The sequence below is a fragment of the Drosophila albomicans genome, chromosome X (genome assembly GCF_009650485.2).
Source record: "Drosophila albomicans strain 15112-1751.03 chromosome X, ASM965048v2, whole genome shotgun sequence".
NCBI classification, from domain to species: Eukaryota; Metazoa; Arthropoda; class Insecta; order Diptera; family Drosophilidae; genus Drosophila; species Drosophila albomicans.
In genome coordinates this window covers 31322973-31342379 of record NC_047627.2, presented here as the reverse complement: position 1 = coordinate 31342379, position 19407 = coordinate 31322973, and the positions used below count along the sequence as shown (strand labels likewise).

Below are 19407 nucleotides of genomic sequence, written 5' to 3'. Positions count from 1 at the left end.
TTTAAAATATACCATAGAGCACAAAATATACTAGATTGTCAGCCAAAGCAAGTAAGACACGAAGAAACTTCCTTCTTTACTGCCGGAACAAAGTCATATAATACCCTTCTACCCCATAGGTAGCGGGTATAAAAAGAAAAGAAAAACCAAAGCGAAAGCATGAAATGCGGACACACGACACGACATGACACAAAAGCATTCAAATCGACTTTTGAGCCGCTTTTGTAGTCGGTTTTCCTTTTTTTTTTTTTTGCATTTTTTATTCGCTAAGATGTTTATGGCTTGTCAAGGATTATTGTTATCACCAGCTAGCCAGGTATGCAAACTTTTGATTCTAGCCTTGTAATTGACTTGCTGCAACTCTCTCTCAGTCTCAATAACAGGTTCGAATTATGGTTCATTGAGTTTTTGCTTGTGGTTCTCTGGTGTATTTTACGAGTTGAATTATTGGAGTGGGGTTTTCACCTTAGTTAGAGCAGCAATATATAATTCAATTGTTGACTAAATATTTGGTTAAAAGTAATAGAAAATCGCGTTGGGAAGAGGCAAAATTATAAATCGATTTGTTGATACAAATTATTATTGGAAATAATGGTGAAGTCTTTAAAAGAATTAATATTAAAGAGCAGAGCAAAACAGTGTGACGAATATACTATAAATACTATACTATAACCAGATGCTATATTTGGTATATTGAAACAGTACTGCACACAAAATATACCATAGAGTGCAAAATATACCAGATTGTCAATTACACTTTTGAATTACAATTGAATTGCAATTGAAATAATGGTGAAGTCTTTAAAAGAATTAATATTAAGGAGGAGAGCAAAACAGTGTGACAAATATACTATAAATACTATAATATATCAGAGGCTATATTTGGTATATTGAAACAGTACTGCACACAAAATATACCAGATTGTCAATTACACTTTTGAATTACAATTGAATTGCAAATGTTAATAAGCGCTTTTCTTCGAGCTTATTTAATGATTATTCCATTAGCTTATCCAATAGTTAATTTTTTGTAATTGTTCTTCCATAGCAGCAGTCAGCTCTTTTAACTTTACGCTCGTTGTTATCTTCGATGTAGTCTTGCACTCTATTCCATTAGCCTTAAGCTCTCGTGTCCAGAATACGACATTTGCAACAAAACAAAAAAAATAGAAGGAAAACGGTTGAGTGTTACTTAATCTGCTCTAAAAGGTAGCAACAGTAGTTGGCCAAAACAACTGAAAACGGAATTTATGAGCGGTAACTTTTTGGCCACCTTTTTGCATTTTCTGCTCTCACATGTGTTTTTTTTTGCTGTATTTTTTATATTTTTGTCAAGCTTGAAAGTCACGAACTGTGACAAAGGGATTACAGGGGAGTTACTTATGTCAGCTGTGTGTTGCTCCACAAAACAAATACATATCTGTATCTGTATCTGTTCCTGCTGCTGCTTGCAGTTTATAGGCTAAACGAGATTAATTTCGAGATTAAGCGTGAGCAACAATGTCCAGAGAAACATGCAACAGGAGGACACGCAGTCGTTGTGTTAAATTAAAATCAAAATCAAGTCTCTACTGTCAGCTGTGCGATGCCATTTCAATTCATTCCTGACTGACTGACTGACTGACTGACTGTCGATTTTATTCAACGTGCAAATTTATTAGATTAACAGCAAATATCACATAGGAAATTAACTGTCGTCTGGAAAACACGTACGCCTGAAATGCAGACGCATATACACAATCCGGATGCTGGGACAAGTGTCTCTTCTCACTTTCCTGAATACAGAACACATCACAAACAGCACAGAACACAACCGAATACACGCACACACACACACACACACACACATTGTTGCTTGTGGTTGTGCCTGGGCGAAATGTTAAATGTAGCTGAATGTTGTCAACATTGCTCAAATGCTGTCAAATGCTCGTCAGCGTGTAACAAAAGTGCATTGCATAGCCGCTCCTCGAGGCGCCACTCAAAATGTTGCAACGTGTTGCATAAACTTCGGACAAGGCAAAAAGCTTATGACATAAGCAGAGAGAGGATGTTGTAAGCAACAACAACAGCAACAGCGGCAACTAAGCAGCTTAATAAGTTTGCAAATGTTCCAAAGAATCTTTGAATCAAAGTCAAATATTTATAACGACCAAAGTTCCAATATTGATTTATTAGCTTATCGAATCGATTAAATCATTGTTGTCTTGTTATAATTAACAACCTCGAATCTAATATTCAAAATTATTACTTATTTGATTGTGATCGACAAAGTTTCTAATATATATAATATAATGTTGCGCATTTATCCACACTGAATGTACAGCTAAAAAGACTGTTAAGACTGTCAAGTGTGACCATACAACAAAGTGAAGCATAATTAGTACAACTAAATACGGTCACGTTTGTTATTCCAATTATAATATATAAAATATTGGCACATTCATAACAATAATATTATATTAATTCCAATCTATTCATCGAATCGAACAAATATTTCTTTCGCAACGAAATTTCTTTCCATAAATTCTCTGAACTTTTTTTTATCTCGAACTGCAACGAAAATCAACTTCATGTCATCTCCTAACAATTATTCATATTCATATTCGAAATAAATGCCAATTCATTCCGCTTTATCAAACAATTTTTGGTATTAATCAAATCGAACAAATTATTTATTTTGCCACAAAAATATTTTCGTTTTTTTTTGTTTGTCAAGCTTTTTCTATTTTTAAACTGCAATCAAAATCGACTCCAGCGCGAATTTTTCTTATATAGTATTAATAGTTGTATTATTCATATCGAAACACATTTCAATTCGTTTTGATTTCTGTTGATTTGATTTATCAGTTAATTTACGTTATTAATCTAAGCATTTTCCTATCAATTCTTGCGCTGTGAATGTTCCTTTATTGTGGCATTGTTTGTGCGGCAATTTTTTCAATTAATATTTTTAGAACAAAAACGTATTTATAACGCAGACAAATAAAATTGGATTTCAAATTGGGGAATCAATCAAAATATGGCTTGATTCTAACTTTCAAACCATAATTTCAATGGCTTAACTTCAAATTAGGACTTTGTAAAGTACTTCTTGTTTTAGCAATTAAACGAATACTTGGTATATTGTTATAGTACTACATTCAAAATATACCAAAGAGTATTGAACATACCAAATTATCAGCCAAAGCAATTAAGCCCCTATTGCAGTTTATAATAAATACTATATACACTATAATATACCAAAGACTATGTTTTATTCATACATATTTTTTTCAAATATACTGAAAATACCTTAAAAGTACCAACATATACCAAAGGCTATATTTGGTACATTGATATAGTACTACATTCAAAATATACCAAAGACTACTGAACATACCAAACATACCTATTGCAGTTTTTAATAAATACTATATACGGTATAATATACCAAAGACTATGTTTTGTATATCGATATTATTCTATATTCATACATATTATTTTTTCAAATATACTGAAAATACCTTAAAAGTACGCAAAATATACCAAAGTCTATATTTGGTACATTGATATAGTACTGCATTCAAAATATACCAAAGAGTACTGAACATACCAAACATACCTATTGCAGTTTATAATAAATACTATATACGGTATATACCAAAGACTATGTTTTGTAAATCGATATTATTCTATATCCATACATATTTTATTTTTAAAATATACTGAAAATACCTTAAAAGTACTAAAAAATATACCAAATGCTATGTTTGGTACATTGATATAGTACAACATTCAAAATATACCAAAGAGTACTGAACATACCAAATTGTCAGCCAAAACAATTAAGCCCCTATTGCAGTTTATAATAAATACTATATAAGGTATAATATACCAAAGACTATGTTTTGTAAATCGATATTATTCTATATTCATACATATTATTTTTTAAAATATACTGAAAATACCTTCAAAGTACTAAAAATATACCAAAGGCTATATTTGGTACATTCAAAATATGCGAACTAATTTAAGTAATGCTTGATTTATGAGTTTGATTATAATATAAATAAACATCCAAAATGCTAGTTATGCATATTCGCAATAGCTTCTTCTGTTGCTGCAGTAGATTACTCGAAGGTGTAAAGGTGCAGCAACTTTCCCGAGGCGGGGGCATGAATGGCGGCATCGTCGTCGCCTTTCCTGCGACGTTGTAGTCACAGCTTTGGCTGAGAAGCTGAATGCTGAATAGTCGAGGGTCAAAAGTGCCAAGGGGCCAAGCGGCATTGTGTGGCATAACAGCAAGTGGCATGTGGCAAATGGCAAGTGGCAAGTGGCAAGTAGCAAGTGGCTAGTGGCAAGTGCCAACGCATTCATGTGCTGCTCAAAAGGACACACGCATTGCCAGCATACCATCCAAAGAAAGAGAGAGCGAGAGAGAGAGAGAGAGAGAGCGAGAGAGAAATGACGAGAAGTCAGTGGTGTGAATGATGTGAATACACTCATATGTAAATGTGAGTGTGCGTAAATGTGTGGCAAATGCCACAAATAGCTGAATCGCATTCCATGCCACAAAGACAAAGACAAAACGTTCAACTGTCCACAGTTGATTTTGTTGCTACTTCTACTTCTATTCCTATTTCTATTTCTATTCCAATTCCAATTTCAATTCCTATATCTATTTCTACTATTGCACTGTGCAATGAGTCAACTGAGTCGCTACGACACATCCTTTTTCATGTAGCCGCCAAAAGTGCATAAGTATGTATGTGTGTGTGTGTGAGTTTATGTGTCCAGTGCGTAGTGCTTCAATCGCTGGCTACTCATGTCACACACACCACTCACATACACTCACACACACACACACAACAAGCAACAGCTTTAAAAAATAATGTGTGCTCGACTTTAAAATATTCAACCTAAGCATTAATATCGAAAAAATATTTTTGTATGGCAAAAACGCATTACTTAGGCTAATAATCTGGTATATTTTTCTCTCTGTGGTATATTTGAAATATCAAGAAACCAAATATATATTAATTTGTCTAATAATCTATCTTATTTTGCACTATATGGCATATTTTTAATGCAGTACTATATCAATATACCAAATATACCATTTGTTAAATTTGTATGTTTATGATATATCATTTCGGTTTATTTTAAGAATAACGCTTCACTATTTTGCTTTCATTCAAAATGAGTTGCGGGTATCTCATAGTCGAGCACACTTGACTGTAGTTTCTTTACATGTTTTACTTTTGTTGATTTAATTTTACTTAAAACGAATCAAGAACAAAATTAACCACATCTTATTGCCTTTTTTACCATATTTATAGTTGCTAGACTGTCAAACTCTTTTTCCCTTAAATTACCGGGTGTAAGAACACACGCATGAATGTATGTGTGCGTGTATGTGAATTGCATGTTGTCCGATTTTGTCAGTTGAAAAGGGTTGTGACAAAATTTTTAAATTAATGACAAAGCGAACGAATGCCGCGAGGAACGTGCAAAAGAATTTCAAACCATTCTCTAATCCTCTCCCTGTCGCTTTCGCTGTCGCTGTCGCCAACCATTCTCAAACCAGAATTTGCTGCTTTTCGTCTGTGTAAAACTCCTCCCTTTATTTTATGTTGGTGGAGTTGCCAAGGCAAAGCGTTTTAATTAAATTTCATGACCAGTTGCAGCGGCAACAACAACTGCACAACACAATTTCGACTATTTTCGCATATTATTTATAATCTGTGAGTGTACTCACACGAACTCACATTCACACTCACACATTCCAAGCTCGAAACTCGCAGTCAAACTCAACCATTCAGACAGTCACCAAATGAATCTAATGAACAAACTGAATTGACAATTTGAATAAGCGAAATCGAAATGAATCAAATGAAAATTTCAATATTGTTTTGGCCCCCTCATCTCTGTGTGTGTGTGTGTGTGTGTCTGTTTGTGTGTGTGGCAACCCTGGCTGCCGTCTGCAGAGCTGCCACCGTCAATAGAAGCCGCAATTCGATAGTCATTAAAATTGAAACAAATTGAAATTTTCTTCGAGTGCAGCGTGAATTCAACTTGAACTTGAATCGTGAGTGCTTAATAAATGTATATTGGATTATTTTACGATTATTTATCACTATTACGAGAATTTTCAATTGAAAAGCAGATGAATTTATTATGAATATTAATTAAAGGTCACTATTTCACTTGCTTGATTTGAAGATCTTTAAAGGATAAGTTTATGCATAAGTAAGATAAGTTTCACCTCAATTCAATCAAGGTCTTGAAATTAGGTTATTCAAGAAATCATTTAATACCGCAGGATATAACAATCTTTTATATTTTGTACTCTATGGTATATTTTTAATGCAGTACTATATCAATATATCAAATATACCATTTGTTAAATTTTGTAGTATGTTTATGATACGATATATAGCTTTTGGTATATTTTACTATTTTTTAACATTCAAATTTAGTATATTTTAAGAATAATACCACACCTCGATTGCATATATAGTTTGGGTATATTTTAGTATTTTGTCAATATACAAATTTAGTATATTTTAGGAATAATACAGCACTTGACATTCGACTGAAGTTTTCTTTATTGTTTCAGTCTCAAATTCCAATTCTATAAATTTCTGTTATAGTAAAATATTCACTCAAATCCTTAATTCTTTTATTTTTCAGATGTATGAATCAAACATTTAATTCTCCAAATCTGTAAGTTGAAACATTTGAAATATTACTTTAATATTGACAAAAATAATGGGAGTCTTCTATATTGATTGATATAAAACAAGCTTTACGTAATCGTATATTTATTACTATTATTGCAATGCATAAATCATTTCGATATATTCATAAATATATTTGTCGATGGATATTAGATGTACTCTATGATGAAACCAAGTACTTCACTTAGTACTTTCTATTTATAAATCAATTTATAGCCTAGTTAATACCCTGTAAAGTATATAAGGAATATCTTTACTGAGGGCTGTTTTTGTTTTTTGTTTGTGAATTCAATGTCGAATACTTTGTTTCTAGTTAAGCCCTGCCGTGACATGTGAGTGCTTTGATTAGGCACTCTATATCCTCAAGGGTGCTCATGTGCTTCGCCTTTTCACATGCATGTTTAGATGCAATAAGGCAACATGAGCAGATCATTTACACAACATTTGCATGGCGGTTACGAGTGTTACGAAACGCAAATATAGCATAAAGCGCGACATCAACTTGAGCCTAAACGAGCTGGAAAGACTCTTGGCATTTTGAATAGGCATTCAAATATGTATAAACAATAAAAAGACAAGACAACTGGCAAACAAGACTGGCAACAACTTAATGTGCCACAGTCGAAGCCGCAACACAAGGTTGCATGCAACCAAACGAAATGAATACGAATGCGAAACGAATCGAAAGTGTTGCCCCACTGCTGCTAACAAGCGTGGCAAGAGCACGAACATGAACAAGGACACACTCCAATCAATTGACAAAATCTTACGTTTGTCAATTGTGCTGCAAGAATGTAAATCTAGGTGGAAAAAACCCTAAAAAATTAGAGAATTCGTAGATAGAGAAATAACATTGTCATGTATCTTATATTCTTTCAATTTATTCAACTGTTTTTTTTTTATTAAAATGGAAAAAAAAAATGCAGTATTAAATAAGTAAGAAAGCTACAGTCGAGTGTACTCGACTGTGAGATACCCGCTACCCATTTTGAATAAAAGCAATATATTTTGCGGTATTATTCTCAAATTATACCAAATATACTACAAAGATACTAAAAAAATATACCAAATGGTATATGTAGTATATCGATATAGTACCGTATTCAAAATATACCATAGACGGCACAATATACCAGATTGTCGACCAAAGCAACTCAGAACCCTGGAAAGTAGGCGTTTTTGCCCATACAAAATTATTTCTTTAATAACTTTTAATTTTTATCTGATCGCAACCAAATTTTCAGCAATCATAACTACTATAGTTATTATTGTATATACCAGAATTCGTAATTCTAGCTTTACAATTACGCTTGTTATTCGATTTTTTTGATTTGCGGGAGCGGAAGTGGGCGTGGCAAACATTTGAAACAAACTTGATCTGCGTGCAAACATAACAAATGCTGTCGAAAAAAGATTATAGCTCTATCTCTTATAGTCTCTGAGATCTAGGTGTTCATACGGATGAACGGACAGACGGACATGGCTAGATCGTCTCGGCTGTTGATGCTGATCAAGAATATATATACTTTATAGGGTCGGAGATGCCTCCTTCTACCTGTTACATACATTTCCTGCCGGCACAAAGTTATAATACCCTTCTATCCTATGGGTAGCGGGTATAAAAATACTGCAAAAACATACTGCAACAAAACATAATTGAATACAGAGAAATATAAATAATAATCCAATTCTTTTAATTTATCTCTGCGTTGTCAGTTTACGAAAAATACTGAAAAAATATACTGAAACAAAACAGAATTGTATACTAAGAAATATAAATTATATTCCACTGGTTTTATTATTTTAATTCACTCATAATATACCAAAAAAAATACTGCAAAATAATACTGTAACAAGACAGAATACTGAGAAATATAAATAATAATCCAATACATTTAGTATTTCTTCAATTTTAAATTTGTAAATTTGTTAGTAAACAATTTGAATAATAATTTAAATTAATAACTATAATTTTTTTTGGATTATTTTGACGTAATCGCAGTATGAATATAATACTGAGAACTAAAAAGTATAATGTTATTCTATATTCCTGGATTTTCTATTTGTTATTAGAAGAACATTTAAGTATGTAGGAATTGAAAAATTATATAATAATTTAAATTACAATTATGCAGCAACTGAAACTCGTAACAAGTTGTTGAGTTTTTGTTGCCAGTTCTTAAGCAATCAGTTGTAAGGTTTGATTAAATTGCAATTGTTGCAAAAGAGTTTTGAAAGGATTCGCTGTGAGGTTGGTCAAGTATTTTAGCTAATGGGGTGGCAATTTAAACTGAAAGTGAGAGAATAAAAGGTCGGAGGGAGAGAGAGAGAGGGAGAAAGGTAAGTTCTCACCACGATTTAACAATTTGTAATGGTTGAGGCACATTAAAGCAATAGCTGGGGCAATTTGTTAGTCCATCCGCAACTTTTACAACTGTTCTTTGGTCTCTGCTTCGTTTCATTTTGTTTCGTTGCGTTGAGTTGCGTCTCTCTTTTTGTACATTACGCATACGTCGCGTGGTGAGCTAAGCAAAAATGCAATTTCAACTGGAAATGCAGCAAAGTGAAAGAAGGAAGGAAAGCAAGTGGGAAACATTGAGCACCACCTGAGTGTGTCGCTGTGTCTCTCAGTATTTGTGGCCCAGACAGGTAGACGACCAATTCAGACCTTCCGAATCACAAGTAACCATAAAATGTTGAGGGCAGCAACAACAAAAATAACAACAACAACAGTATTGGGAGAAGAGTAATAAAATTGCAAGCGAAATGAAAAGGCAGAAACAGAAAAGACCGAAAAAAATTGTGAAGAAACCCAACAAATATTTCGACCCTTTATGGCAAACTTGTGTTTGTAGATTCTTAAAGCATATTTAAAGAGATTTGTACGGGTCTTAAGTTGATTTCAACCGAAACTTTAAGCGTAAAAGATTTGCAAAGAATTGGTTTGATTTAATAAGCATAATTATTTCGACTTTTTTTTCTTCTTCTTTTAATTGATCGTAATCGCAAATCTACTTTACAAACTAAAACATTCTTGAATTTTAATCTTAACAGAAGATGTTTTGAATCTTAAAATTTTATTTCAAGTTTTTTTTTTGAGCTTGAAAATGTTTTGAATACAAATTTGCATTTTTTCTTTTCAATCTACAATAAAACATTTGTGATTCAAGATTTGAATCATTAAATAAGATTTTTTAATCTTAAATCAAGATTTGCAATTTACTTTTTAAACTAGATTTTTCCCTCCCTGTGTATTAATTACTTATCTTCCATTTCTCAATTCTTTACCCTTGAGCCAATTTAATACTTTTTGGTCCAAAATATCTTCATCTAATTTGTGTATTTTTCTCTACTTCGGCTTTTACTGACTTAACCCTTCAATATTTCTTTAATCTTCTTTCTTTCTCTCTCTCTCTCTCTCTCTCTCTCTATGTGTGTGTTTTGCACTTTATGTGGCATTTCGTCGCTGATGCGTTTTTAATTGTGTTTATTTCCGCTTCGCTGTGACACGTCATTTATTAGCTTCCTTTCTCTCGCTCTCGCTCTCTCTCATTCTCTCTCTCTCTCTCTCTCCCTGCTCTTTTGTTTGCCCTGTATCGAGTTGTGATTTATATGCATTTGCATATAGTAAAAAAAGCAGGAGCAGCTGGGATCACACAGCTCATGCTTTGTTCATGGCTCATATTACGCATACGATGCGTGAACAGCATAAAGAAAGTAAAAAAAAAAAATTAAAATACACACATTACACTGGTATTATGTACAAATAATTGCAACACGACGAGCAGATGCCCTGTAAAAGCGACGCGTAATTAATGTTAATTTGTTATTACATTTAATTTAAAGTTGCTGCTGTGCATACCCCGTGCACTGTGATGCATTTACAGGGTATGCAGCTGGGTGAACTGAAATGTGCAGCGACGTGTTGCTGTTGTTGCTGTTGTTGTTACGCCTGAATTCCATCATAATTACAGTTTCAATTTCTTTTGTTGGCATTTCGCCTCAACAAACCAACTGCAGGGACGCATATGTTACTTCCAAAAATGGGGTCAAAAGGGGGAGAAAGGGGAGCGAAAGGAAAGAGACGAAGTTCATTCTATTTTCATAGTCGGTTTGGCCTTTAATTGCGGCTTTGTATTATGTGTTAAAACAAAAGCCTTTCAACACAAACACACACACGAGACGAGGTCCACAAAATTTATGCTAATTTGTTTTTAATGCACGTCGCCCATGACGAAGCCGACAACCAACAACCAACAACGAACAACTAACAACAACAAGTGCAACAGCTGCCAATATATGGGCAATAAAACGAAAACAAGGCCAGAACCAAATGCATTTCTCATCGTTGTCATCGTTAGTTTTCTTTTTTTGCTAACTAATCATCGCCATCATTCAACGCGACTAATTTCCAAATAATAAGCTGAAGAGTTTATTAATGTTTTTAATTTTTGATTTTAATCAATAACAATTCTATTCTAGATCAAATCCGGCATTGTTCCTCTAGACTTTAATTCAGAGTTGTCATTAATTATACCCGCTACCCATAGGGTAGAAGGGTATTATAACTTTTTGCCGACAGAAAATGTATGTAAGAGGTAGAAGGAGGCATCTCTGACCCTATAAAGAGACGATCTAGCCATGTCCGTCTGTCTGTCTGTCCGTCTGTCCGTCCGTCAGTATGAAACAGTGGATCTCAGAGACTATAAGAGATAGAGCTATAATTTTTTTTTCGACAGCATTTGCACGCAAATCAAGTTTGTTTCAAATGTTTGCCACGCCTACTTCCGCCCCCGCAAATCAAAAAAATCGAATAACAAGCCTAATTTTAAAGCTAGAGTTGCGAATTTTGGTATATACAATAATTACTATAGTAGTTATGATTCCTGAAAATTTGGTTGCGATCAGATAAAAATAAAATTTTTAGTATGTTTTTAGTATTTTCGGTATATTTTGAAAATAATAACTTTCTTACTTGTTAATGTATAGCTTACGTTCTAAAATCGAGTGAAACTAACAAGTAGGCATTGTTACGCATTTGTCATATTCATCTCGTGAGAGTTCCTCATTCAACAATCACATTTCAAACTAGAAGCATCATTATAACATTTAATAAAATATTCATTGGATTATTCGAAAATATGGCTTCAGTTAAAGATCAAGTGCTGTGGAACAACAGTCGCAAATCATGGCTGCTGTATATTTTCTTGAAACTCGTTTGTTTCCTCAAATTGCCATTCGCTATTGCTGATAATGACGATGGTGAAGTGCCGCAAACAAACAATTTTTCGTCGATGCTCAGCGTTTTATGGGCCATTCTATTGGGCATTTTATTTTACTTGATGTGGAAGAAATACTTTGGTGTCGTCGTAAGTAAAATGTGCAAATGTGCAGAAGCTTGATTTCAGTTGACTCATTAATCTCTAACGTTAGTTAAATGCAAATTTGGTACAAACCAATTATGATGAACACAATAATATACCTGAGGAAATAATTGATGAACCATGTGATGAAATGCGCGATGGAATACAAAATGAGACAAAACATGAATTATGCGATGGACCTATCAATGAAAAACGTGATGATGAATGCGATAAAGCAAGCGACGAAAGATTCAATGCAAGATTCATTTGCAATGAAACAAGCAATGAAGCCGGACCGAAAGAATTCAATGAAATACACAATGAAGCAAGCAATGAAGCCGATGTAGTCGGACCGAAAGAATGCAATGAAATACACAATGAAGCAAGCAATGAAGCCGATGTAGTCGGACCGGAAGAATTCAATGAAATACACAATGAAGCAACCAATGAATTACGCGATCGACCTATCAATGAAAAGCGTGATGATGAATGCGATAAAGCTAGCGACGAAAGATTCAATGCAAGATTCATTTGCAATGAAACAAGCAATGAAGCCGGACCGAAAGAATGCAATGAAATACACAATGAAACAAGCAATGAAGCCGATGTAGCCGGACCGGAAGAATTCAATGAAATATACAATGAAGCACGCAACGAACTAGTCAAGAAATCTCGGAATGAAAAACTTAATGAAATTCGATCGGAATGCGAGAAATCTGGCAATGAGTTAAGCGATGATTCTCAATGTGAGCAATACATCAAATCGTCATCAGTGAGCGGACTTCAATGCCAAAGCAATGTTGCTAGAGATGAGCCGATGTGCGAAAAGTTATGCGATGATGATTTGCCATCAACAAGCAATGAACGAAGCTTCGGATCAAGCTCTGTAATTGTCGATGATGAGCGTCCATCAACAAGTCGCGGAATTCAACGTTTGCGAGCATTGCCAGTATGCATTGTGAAGCCAGTTGATCGCAATGGAAATTCACTTGATCGTAGTCAAGTTGATTCCGCAACAAATCGCAATAAGCGACAGGAATTAAATGATTTGCTTCGCACTCATTCGAATCGTAATCTAATCCGTCTAATGATATTTCGTGCACGGCGAGTTAAGAAGAGAAGAGAGGCCCCCATAGACAAGCCATTTTGGAATTGGGAAATTGTTATTATAATGTTTTTTTTGTATTTCCTGTTCCTTGGAATTTCATTTTTATGGCTTAATAAGGGATGCAAACAGGATTGATTTGATTTGTGAAAATGCAGAAATGTGAAGCTCTTTTTTTCATTTTGTTTAATCCGAATTTAACTTTGTTGTCCATTTTTTGTTTTGCACTTTGCATCTAGTCAAGAAATGAAAACAAACATTCGCATATGTCTATCGAAATGTTATTAAATGTGCGCTTCAGCAAAAAAACTTTCATTTTGAGCAATTTGTATTTATTTTATAAACATGGTTTTTTTTTCTTTTTGGGTAAATACTTGAATTTGATTGCTGTTTTCATTAGCCTTTGCTGCTTTGAATGTCTTAGAAAACGTAAAAATATCAAATAAATTGAATTCTTTTTAAATGTTAGTAAATAACGTTTCAAGTTTTTAGAAAACAATTTTAAATTGAAAATTAAGGAGTTTACTGAAAAGTTGAGTTTCACTTTAGCTGCACTATTTCTACTATACTAATAAAAAATAAAAATAAAAATTATTAGTTAGAATAAAAAGTGGCAAATCTATAAAAATTCTTTGATCTTTTCTGAGAGTTGATCTTATTTTTCTTTAATTACAATTTTAACTGCAAATTAAGGAATTTATTCGAAATATGCCTTCTCTACTTTTCTAAAAAAAAGAAAGGAAAAATAAATAATTATAAAGAAAAGGTAGATTTTTTTGATAGTTTGACTTTAACTTTATTTTTTACAACTTTTCTAAAAAAATTAATATTTTAAATAAAAAATCAAATTTATCAATTTTTCTTATTTTTTTATTTTTTTTTATTTTATAATAGCTCAATATACTTAGAACAAAATCTGAATCTTTTACTTTGTAATCACTTTATAAAAAAAAGAAATATTAGTAGCTCCAAAATTGCCTTTTCCCAAATGATAAATAATTAAATTTCTGAATTATCTGCTAGCTTAAGGCATCCGAATTAAGGAATCTTTTAATCTTTATAACTTTTGTAACTTTACCACTCGCATTGAGATTTATTTTCTTTAATTTTTTGCTTTTTCTGCTTGCATTATTTCTTTAATTTTTTGTATTCTGACACGTTTTTTGTTGGTCAACGTTTTTCAATGTCGCGGAAAAGTCGGAAGAAATGTTCGATTACCATTTTTCATTACGCATTTCGTAGTTTGCATTCCACATTTCACTCTGCGCTTTAATGCGGAATCTCGACTTGCACACACATAAAATGATAATGTACTACACACACACACACTCAAAGACACACACACACACTCGCACATGGAGGAGTTGAAATGCAAGTGGCGACTGTGTAAAATTTATTTAATTAATTAATTTATAAAAAGGACGACAAAGTGCGATGGCAAATGGCGCAGGCGAAACGAAGCGAGCTCGGGCTTCATGTCCTGCAAAAAAGAAGGACAACTTCAGCACAACAACGATGACAACAGTAACAACAAGAAACAGAGAAACTGTGAACGTATTTTGAGTTGTAAAGGAGCAGCTGCTGTTGCTTCGTCCTGCCTCGTCCTGCTTCGTCCTGCCTGCTGTCAGTCTGCCTGTCATTTACAATTTTAATCTCGTTGTGCAGTTTAGCTTAAGTTGGCTCCAGGATAATGAGCACAACGCCAGGATAACGCATTTATCCCCCCCTCCGCTTGCACAACAAACAACTGCAACGCAGAGAGGAGAGATGAGAGGCGAGTGCGGTAATTAAAGAGGCGTGCAATGTGCAACGCCAATGGCAAGGACATCGAGCCGGCAGGATGGCAGGCAGGACAACACCTGGCGAGCTTCAAGTTTTTTTTTTTCAACTTGAGGCGAGGCGCGTTTTCATGGCTAATAAATCACTTTTAATATTAATAAAACATAAATCACAGCGACTAAAAACTTGACAAGCACCAAGAGCACCAAGAGAGAGGCGGGCAGAAAGGGGTGTGGTCGGTAGTTTAGTGGTTCAAAACTCCGCCCAACGCTTTTGTTACCCCATTCCCCATTCCCCCTATCCGTTCCCCTTGTCAAAGTAAAAGTGGAAACTTTTTCGCATGGCCACGACAAATTCGCTTGGGCAGCGTTTAAAAAGATGAAGAATGAATGTGAAATGCGGGCGCCCCGAGATCTTTTTTTGCCTTACGCTGATCCCCCAACCTCCCAAAAAAAAACCCCTTTAAAATAAAGATGAGGATGAAAAGCAAAGCAAGTGATGCGAGTTTGCAGCGCAACCTGCGGAAGGAAGCAAGGAAGGAAGTCAAGCAAGTGAATGAATCAGACGCGTCTTGAATGTAACAAGTTGAGTGTTTAAGCAAAGAGTCAAAGAGTCGACTCCGAGATGCAGAGAAAACTTTGTTGACTTTAAGATTAAAGAGCGAAGTTTTCAAACTTTTACAGAGATCTTTTTCGAGATCTTTTATTTGAGCTCAAAAATGAAGGTATATATATACATATATAGTGTTCAATTTTCTTAGCTATGCTTAAAAACTTAATTTAACAAACATATATGCAGTTTATTAATTATGTATTAACGAAAATAATTCCAGCTCACAGCACTTTAATTACCTTTTGCTTTCAAGCAACAATTTAAAAACACACGCTTTTCAACACTATTTTATATTCTTCTTCATTCAAAAAAAAAAATAATTACATAAATTCAGCACTTTAAAAAAATAAACAGTATTTTTCACACCCGAATATTTTGAAAATTATGCTTCACAACTTGAGGAAAAATTCGGTGATTTTTGATCACTTTTTTTGTGTGTGTGATTTTTGCAGCACAACAAAATCACTTTGAAACGTTTTATAACGGTAAAGAAACGATAATCGCACACGTCCGTTGTTTTTTTTTTATTATTATTTTTGTTTGAAATCGCTTTAGCTTTTGCTCTCTTTCAGAAATATTTGAAATTTGACTTTGGCGCTTTCTGCTTTCTGCTTTCTGCGATGGCGCCCAATGACCGACCGACGCGCTAGGAAGTTGCCCGAGCACTGAACTTGGCAGCGTTAAGCGACGCTCGCATTGGGCCACAGCAGGATAAGAACACAGACAGCAGCATAGCACAACAACAGAACAGAACAGAACGGAACACGGAAGCAACAACAACAACAATAACAACACCGAGAACCTAACACAACCGCCAAGTGCTTCGGTCCACGAATGACGAAGCGAGCGAATCACACGAAGCCAACGAAGCCAACGAACCGAACAATCAAAAGACACGAACTGTGCCAACGACTCGTAATCGCATCGTTTCGCATCGTCACACATGTTGAGCAACATATTTTCAAAGTTGGCAACATTTGTTTCACGCCCAGCAACATGTTGCCAGAGTTTACAATCGCTTGCTTTCAAATATTTTTATTTTTTCAACATAGACTTTATAGTTTAGGCATATTTTTAGATATTAAATATCCATTAAGAATTTATATTTCTTTTTTACATTCTCAAGATTAGAGTTAGTTAGTTTGGGCATATTTTTAAATGTTAAATATCCACTAAGAATTTATATTTATTTTTTATATTCTCAATATTAAATATATTATGATATTAAATATCCATTAAGAATATATATTTATTTTTTATATTCTCAAGATTAGAGTTAGGCATATTTTTATATATTAAATATCCATTAAGAATTTATATTTATTTTTTATATTCTCAAGATTAGAGTTAGGCATATTTTTATATATTAAATATCCATTAAGAATTTATATTTATTTTTATATTCTCAAGATTAGAGTTAGTTAGTTTAGGCATATTTTTATATATTAAATATCCATTAAGAATATATATTTAATTTGTATATTCTCAAGATAAGAGTTCAAAGTTTAGGCATATTTTTAAATATTACATATACATGAAGTTTACATTAAGAATATCTATTTATTTTTATCGTTACTAATTCTATTATTTTTTCTTTTTATCTTTGCAGCAACGCCATTAAGTGATGTGTCTACCAAGTGTTAAGTTTGTGAATGTGCTTAATTTTTTTTTTGTTTATAGTGATCATTTGCTTGATGCATTAATATGATAATTGGCCATGTTTTTTTTAGTGTTCAAATCTAAAAAGTGTTTTCAAAAAATAAAAATCGATTTAAAATCGGAAATTATTAATGTAGTGAAAGTGTTTTTTGTGAAGTGCGATTAAAATGAAAAATAAATATGTTTTAAAATATATCTAAAATCATTTTTTGTTTTGTGAATTAAAATATAAAAAATATACTTAAAAAATATATCTCAAGTCAATGTTGTTCAATCAAATGTGTGTTTTTTGTGTGATATAAAATATAAAAAAATATGTTTTAAAAATATATTTAATTCAAGTGGTTTTTTTTTTGTGCGCGATCAAATAATAGAGTGTATTTTTTTTAGTGATCAATATTAAAAAAAGGAAAATATATATATATTTATTATATTTTATTATTTTTTTGTGCGATTTAAAATCTAAAATCTAAAAGTTTATTTAGTGAAAGAGTTTTTTTTAGAGTGCTATTTAAAAGTGTTCTCAATTTGTTTTTTATGTGCAATATAGTGGAAATTAATTATATGAAATGAAGCTAATCAGCGCACAGCGTGAATTATTCACCCGGTAAGTTTTCAATTCCTTCAATATATATCCATCAATATATCCACATATTTTCTTATATATATGTATATATCATTTTAAGAACACTCTTCATTTTTAACACAATAATGGAAGATTCTGCAATATAATTAGTTGGGTGCTGTTTATGCATTTAAAGTATAGCGTACAATCATTATTTCTACCTCCCTAAATTAATATAATAGTTAGCGAAGACATAATTCTAGAAAATGTGGAAATTGCTAATCAAATTTGTGGACATGCTTCAATTCAACTGCTCCATTGATGTGGTTTTTTCTTATATGTTACGTAGAGTCATATACAACAATCTAATAGTGTTACATATTCGATTACATTGCTGTCATTGTTTGTCCATTATGTGCGCTTAATAGTTTGATTGCTTTTGGGCTTTTGGGGTTCGCAGCGACGTGTAACCGCATTAGCTTTTAGTGTAACACGGTTCAATTAAATACACACGAAGAACTTTCCCACATACACCACTCTCGGAAGCCACCAAAAATGAAGTGCGAGAGAGAGAGCGGGAGATAGAGACAGAGACAGAGGAAGTAGCATGTGGAAGGGATGGCGAAAATATAATTAAAAACGCAGCTGCCTTTAGCTAAATAACTTAAATAACTGCGGCTTTTGCAATCAAAGTCACTTAACGCTCGCCAAATTTAGTTACGATAGTGCGTTCCCCTTTCACTACTCCGGCACTAACCACTTCCTACTACACTTTGTGTCATATAGCCCAGTGGCAACTACAGTTTAGTTTCACAGTGCATCCGTTTTCTGCACAACACTTACGGAAATCAAGGCGACCAATAAACCTATATGTGTGTGTGTGTGTGTGCAGCACTTTTGCTGCTTGCTTTAATGAAATTCATTGCGTCGACTGCGACTGCGACGGCGACGTCGACGTTGCTTTTTATCAAATGAACACGAAAATTGTAGTCAATGTAAAACAGCACAGGCCGCAAGAGCCAAGAGAGGAATGGGGTGGGGGGCACTCACTTTCATGCTTCATAAGTAAATTCATTTGCCACGCCCCCAGCACACACACACATACACAGAGAGAGACACGCCTCTATGCTTGCGTTGATTTTAATGAAATGTCATCAACTTTGAGGTGTTTATTGCGCTGACAAGAAGACAAGAGCACAAAGCGGAAAAAGGGGAAAACTTGGGACACACACAGAAAACCCTTTGAGGCTTCATGACTGTGCCGAGCCAAAGGCGGCAAAAGTAATCTTTGAGTCTTAATGTCAACGCAACGCTCGCTAAAATCACAGAAAGGAAAGGATGGAGCAACGGATGGAGAGCAGGTGTCGAGTTGCCTGCCCGGGGTCTGTGGCAAAACATTTTCATGTATCATAAATTGTCAAACACTTAAAAAGTGATTACGTGTGCGTGGCAAAAGCCGAAACCTCCCCCCTCTCCGCCCACTCTACAGTCCTCAATCGGTACATCAATTTATAGACTGAAGACAAGGCAGAAGTGTGGGAAATGGAAAGGAAAGGAAAGGGAAACGGCAGCCTTGTTGTATAGTTGGCACTTTAGATAAACAAT

The 19407-nt window shown here is 33.8% G+C and overlaps 2 protein-coding genes across 3 annotated transcripts in view; one reads left to right on the top strand and one right to left on the bottom strand.

The window, feature by feature from the left end:
* Positions 1-15919, bottom strand: part of LOC117574832 (roundabout homolog 2) — a 51733-nt gene extending 35814 nt beyond the window's left edge. For both annotated transcript variants that reach the window (XM_034258818.2, XM_034258827.2), the window contains exon 1: positions 15818-15919. The gene's annotated coding sequence lies outside the window, so the exon portion shown is untranslated. The remainder of the gene's footprint in view (positions 1-15817) is intronic.
* On the top strand, positions 11803-13496 carry LOC127565464 (uncharacterized). Its single transcript, XM_052004014.1, has 2 exons — positions 11803-12088; positions 12153-13496. Exons 1-2 carry the CDS (start codon positions 11861-11863, stop codon positions 13323-13325), a joined length of 1401 nt encoding a protein of 466 aa, XP_051859974.1. The 5' UTR covers positions 11803-11860; the 3' UTR covers positions 13326-13496.
* Positions 15920-19407: the final 3488 nt, after the last annotated feature.

Excerpts from the sequence above, each read along its gene's own strand:
- LOC127565464 (XM_052004014.1), top strand. The coding sequence starts at position 11,861 with ATGGCTTCAGTTAAAGATCAAGTGCTGTGGAACAACAGTCGCAAATCA. Across the intron at positions 12,089-12,152 it reads AGAAATACTTTGGTGTCGTC|TTAAATGCAAATTTGGTACA; the intron begins GTAAGTAAAATG and ends CTCTAACGTTAG.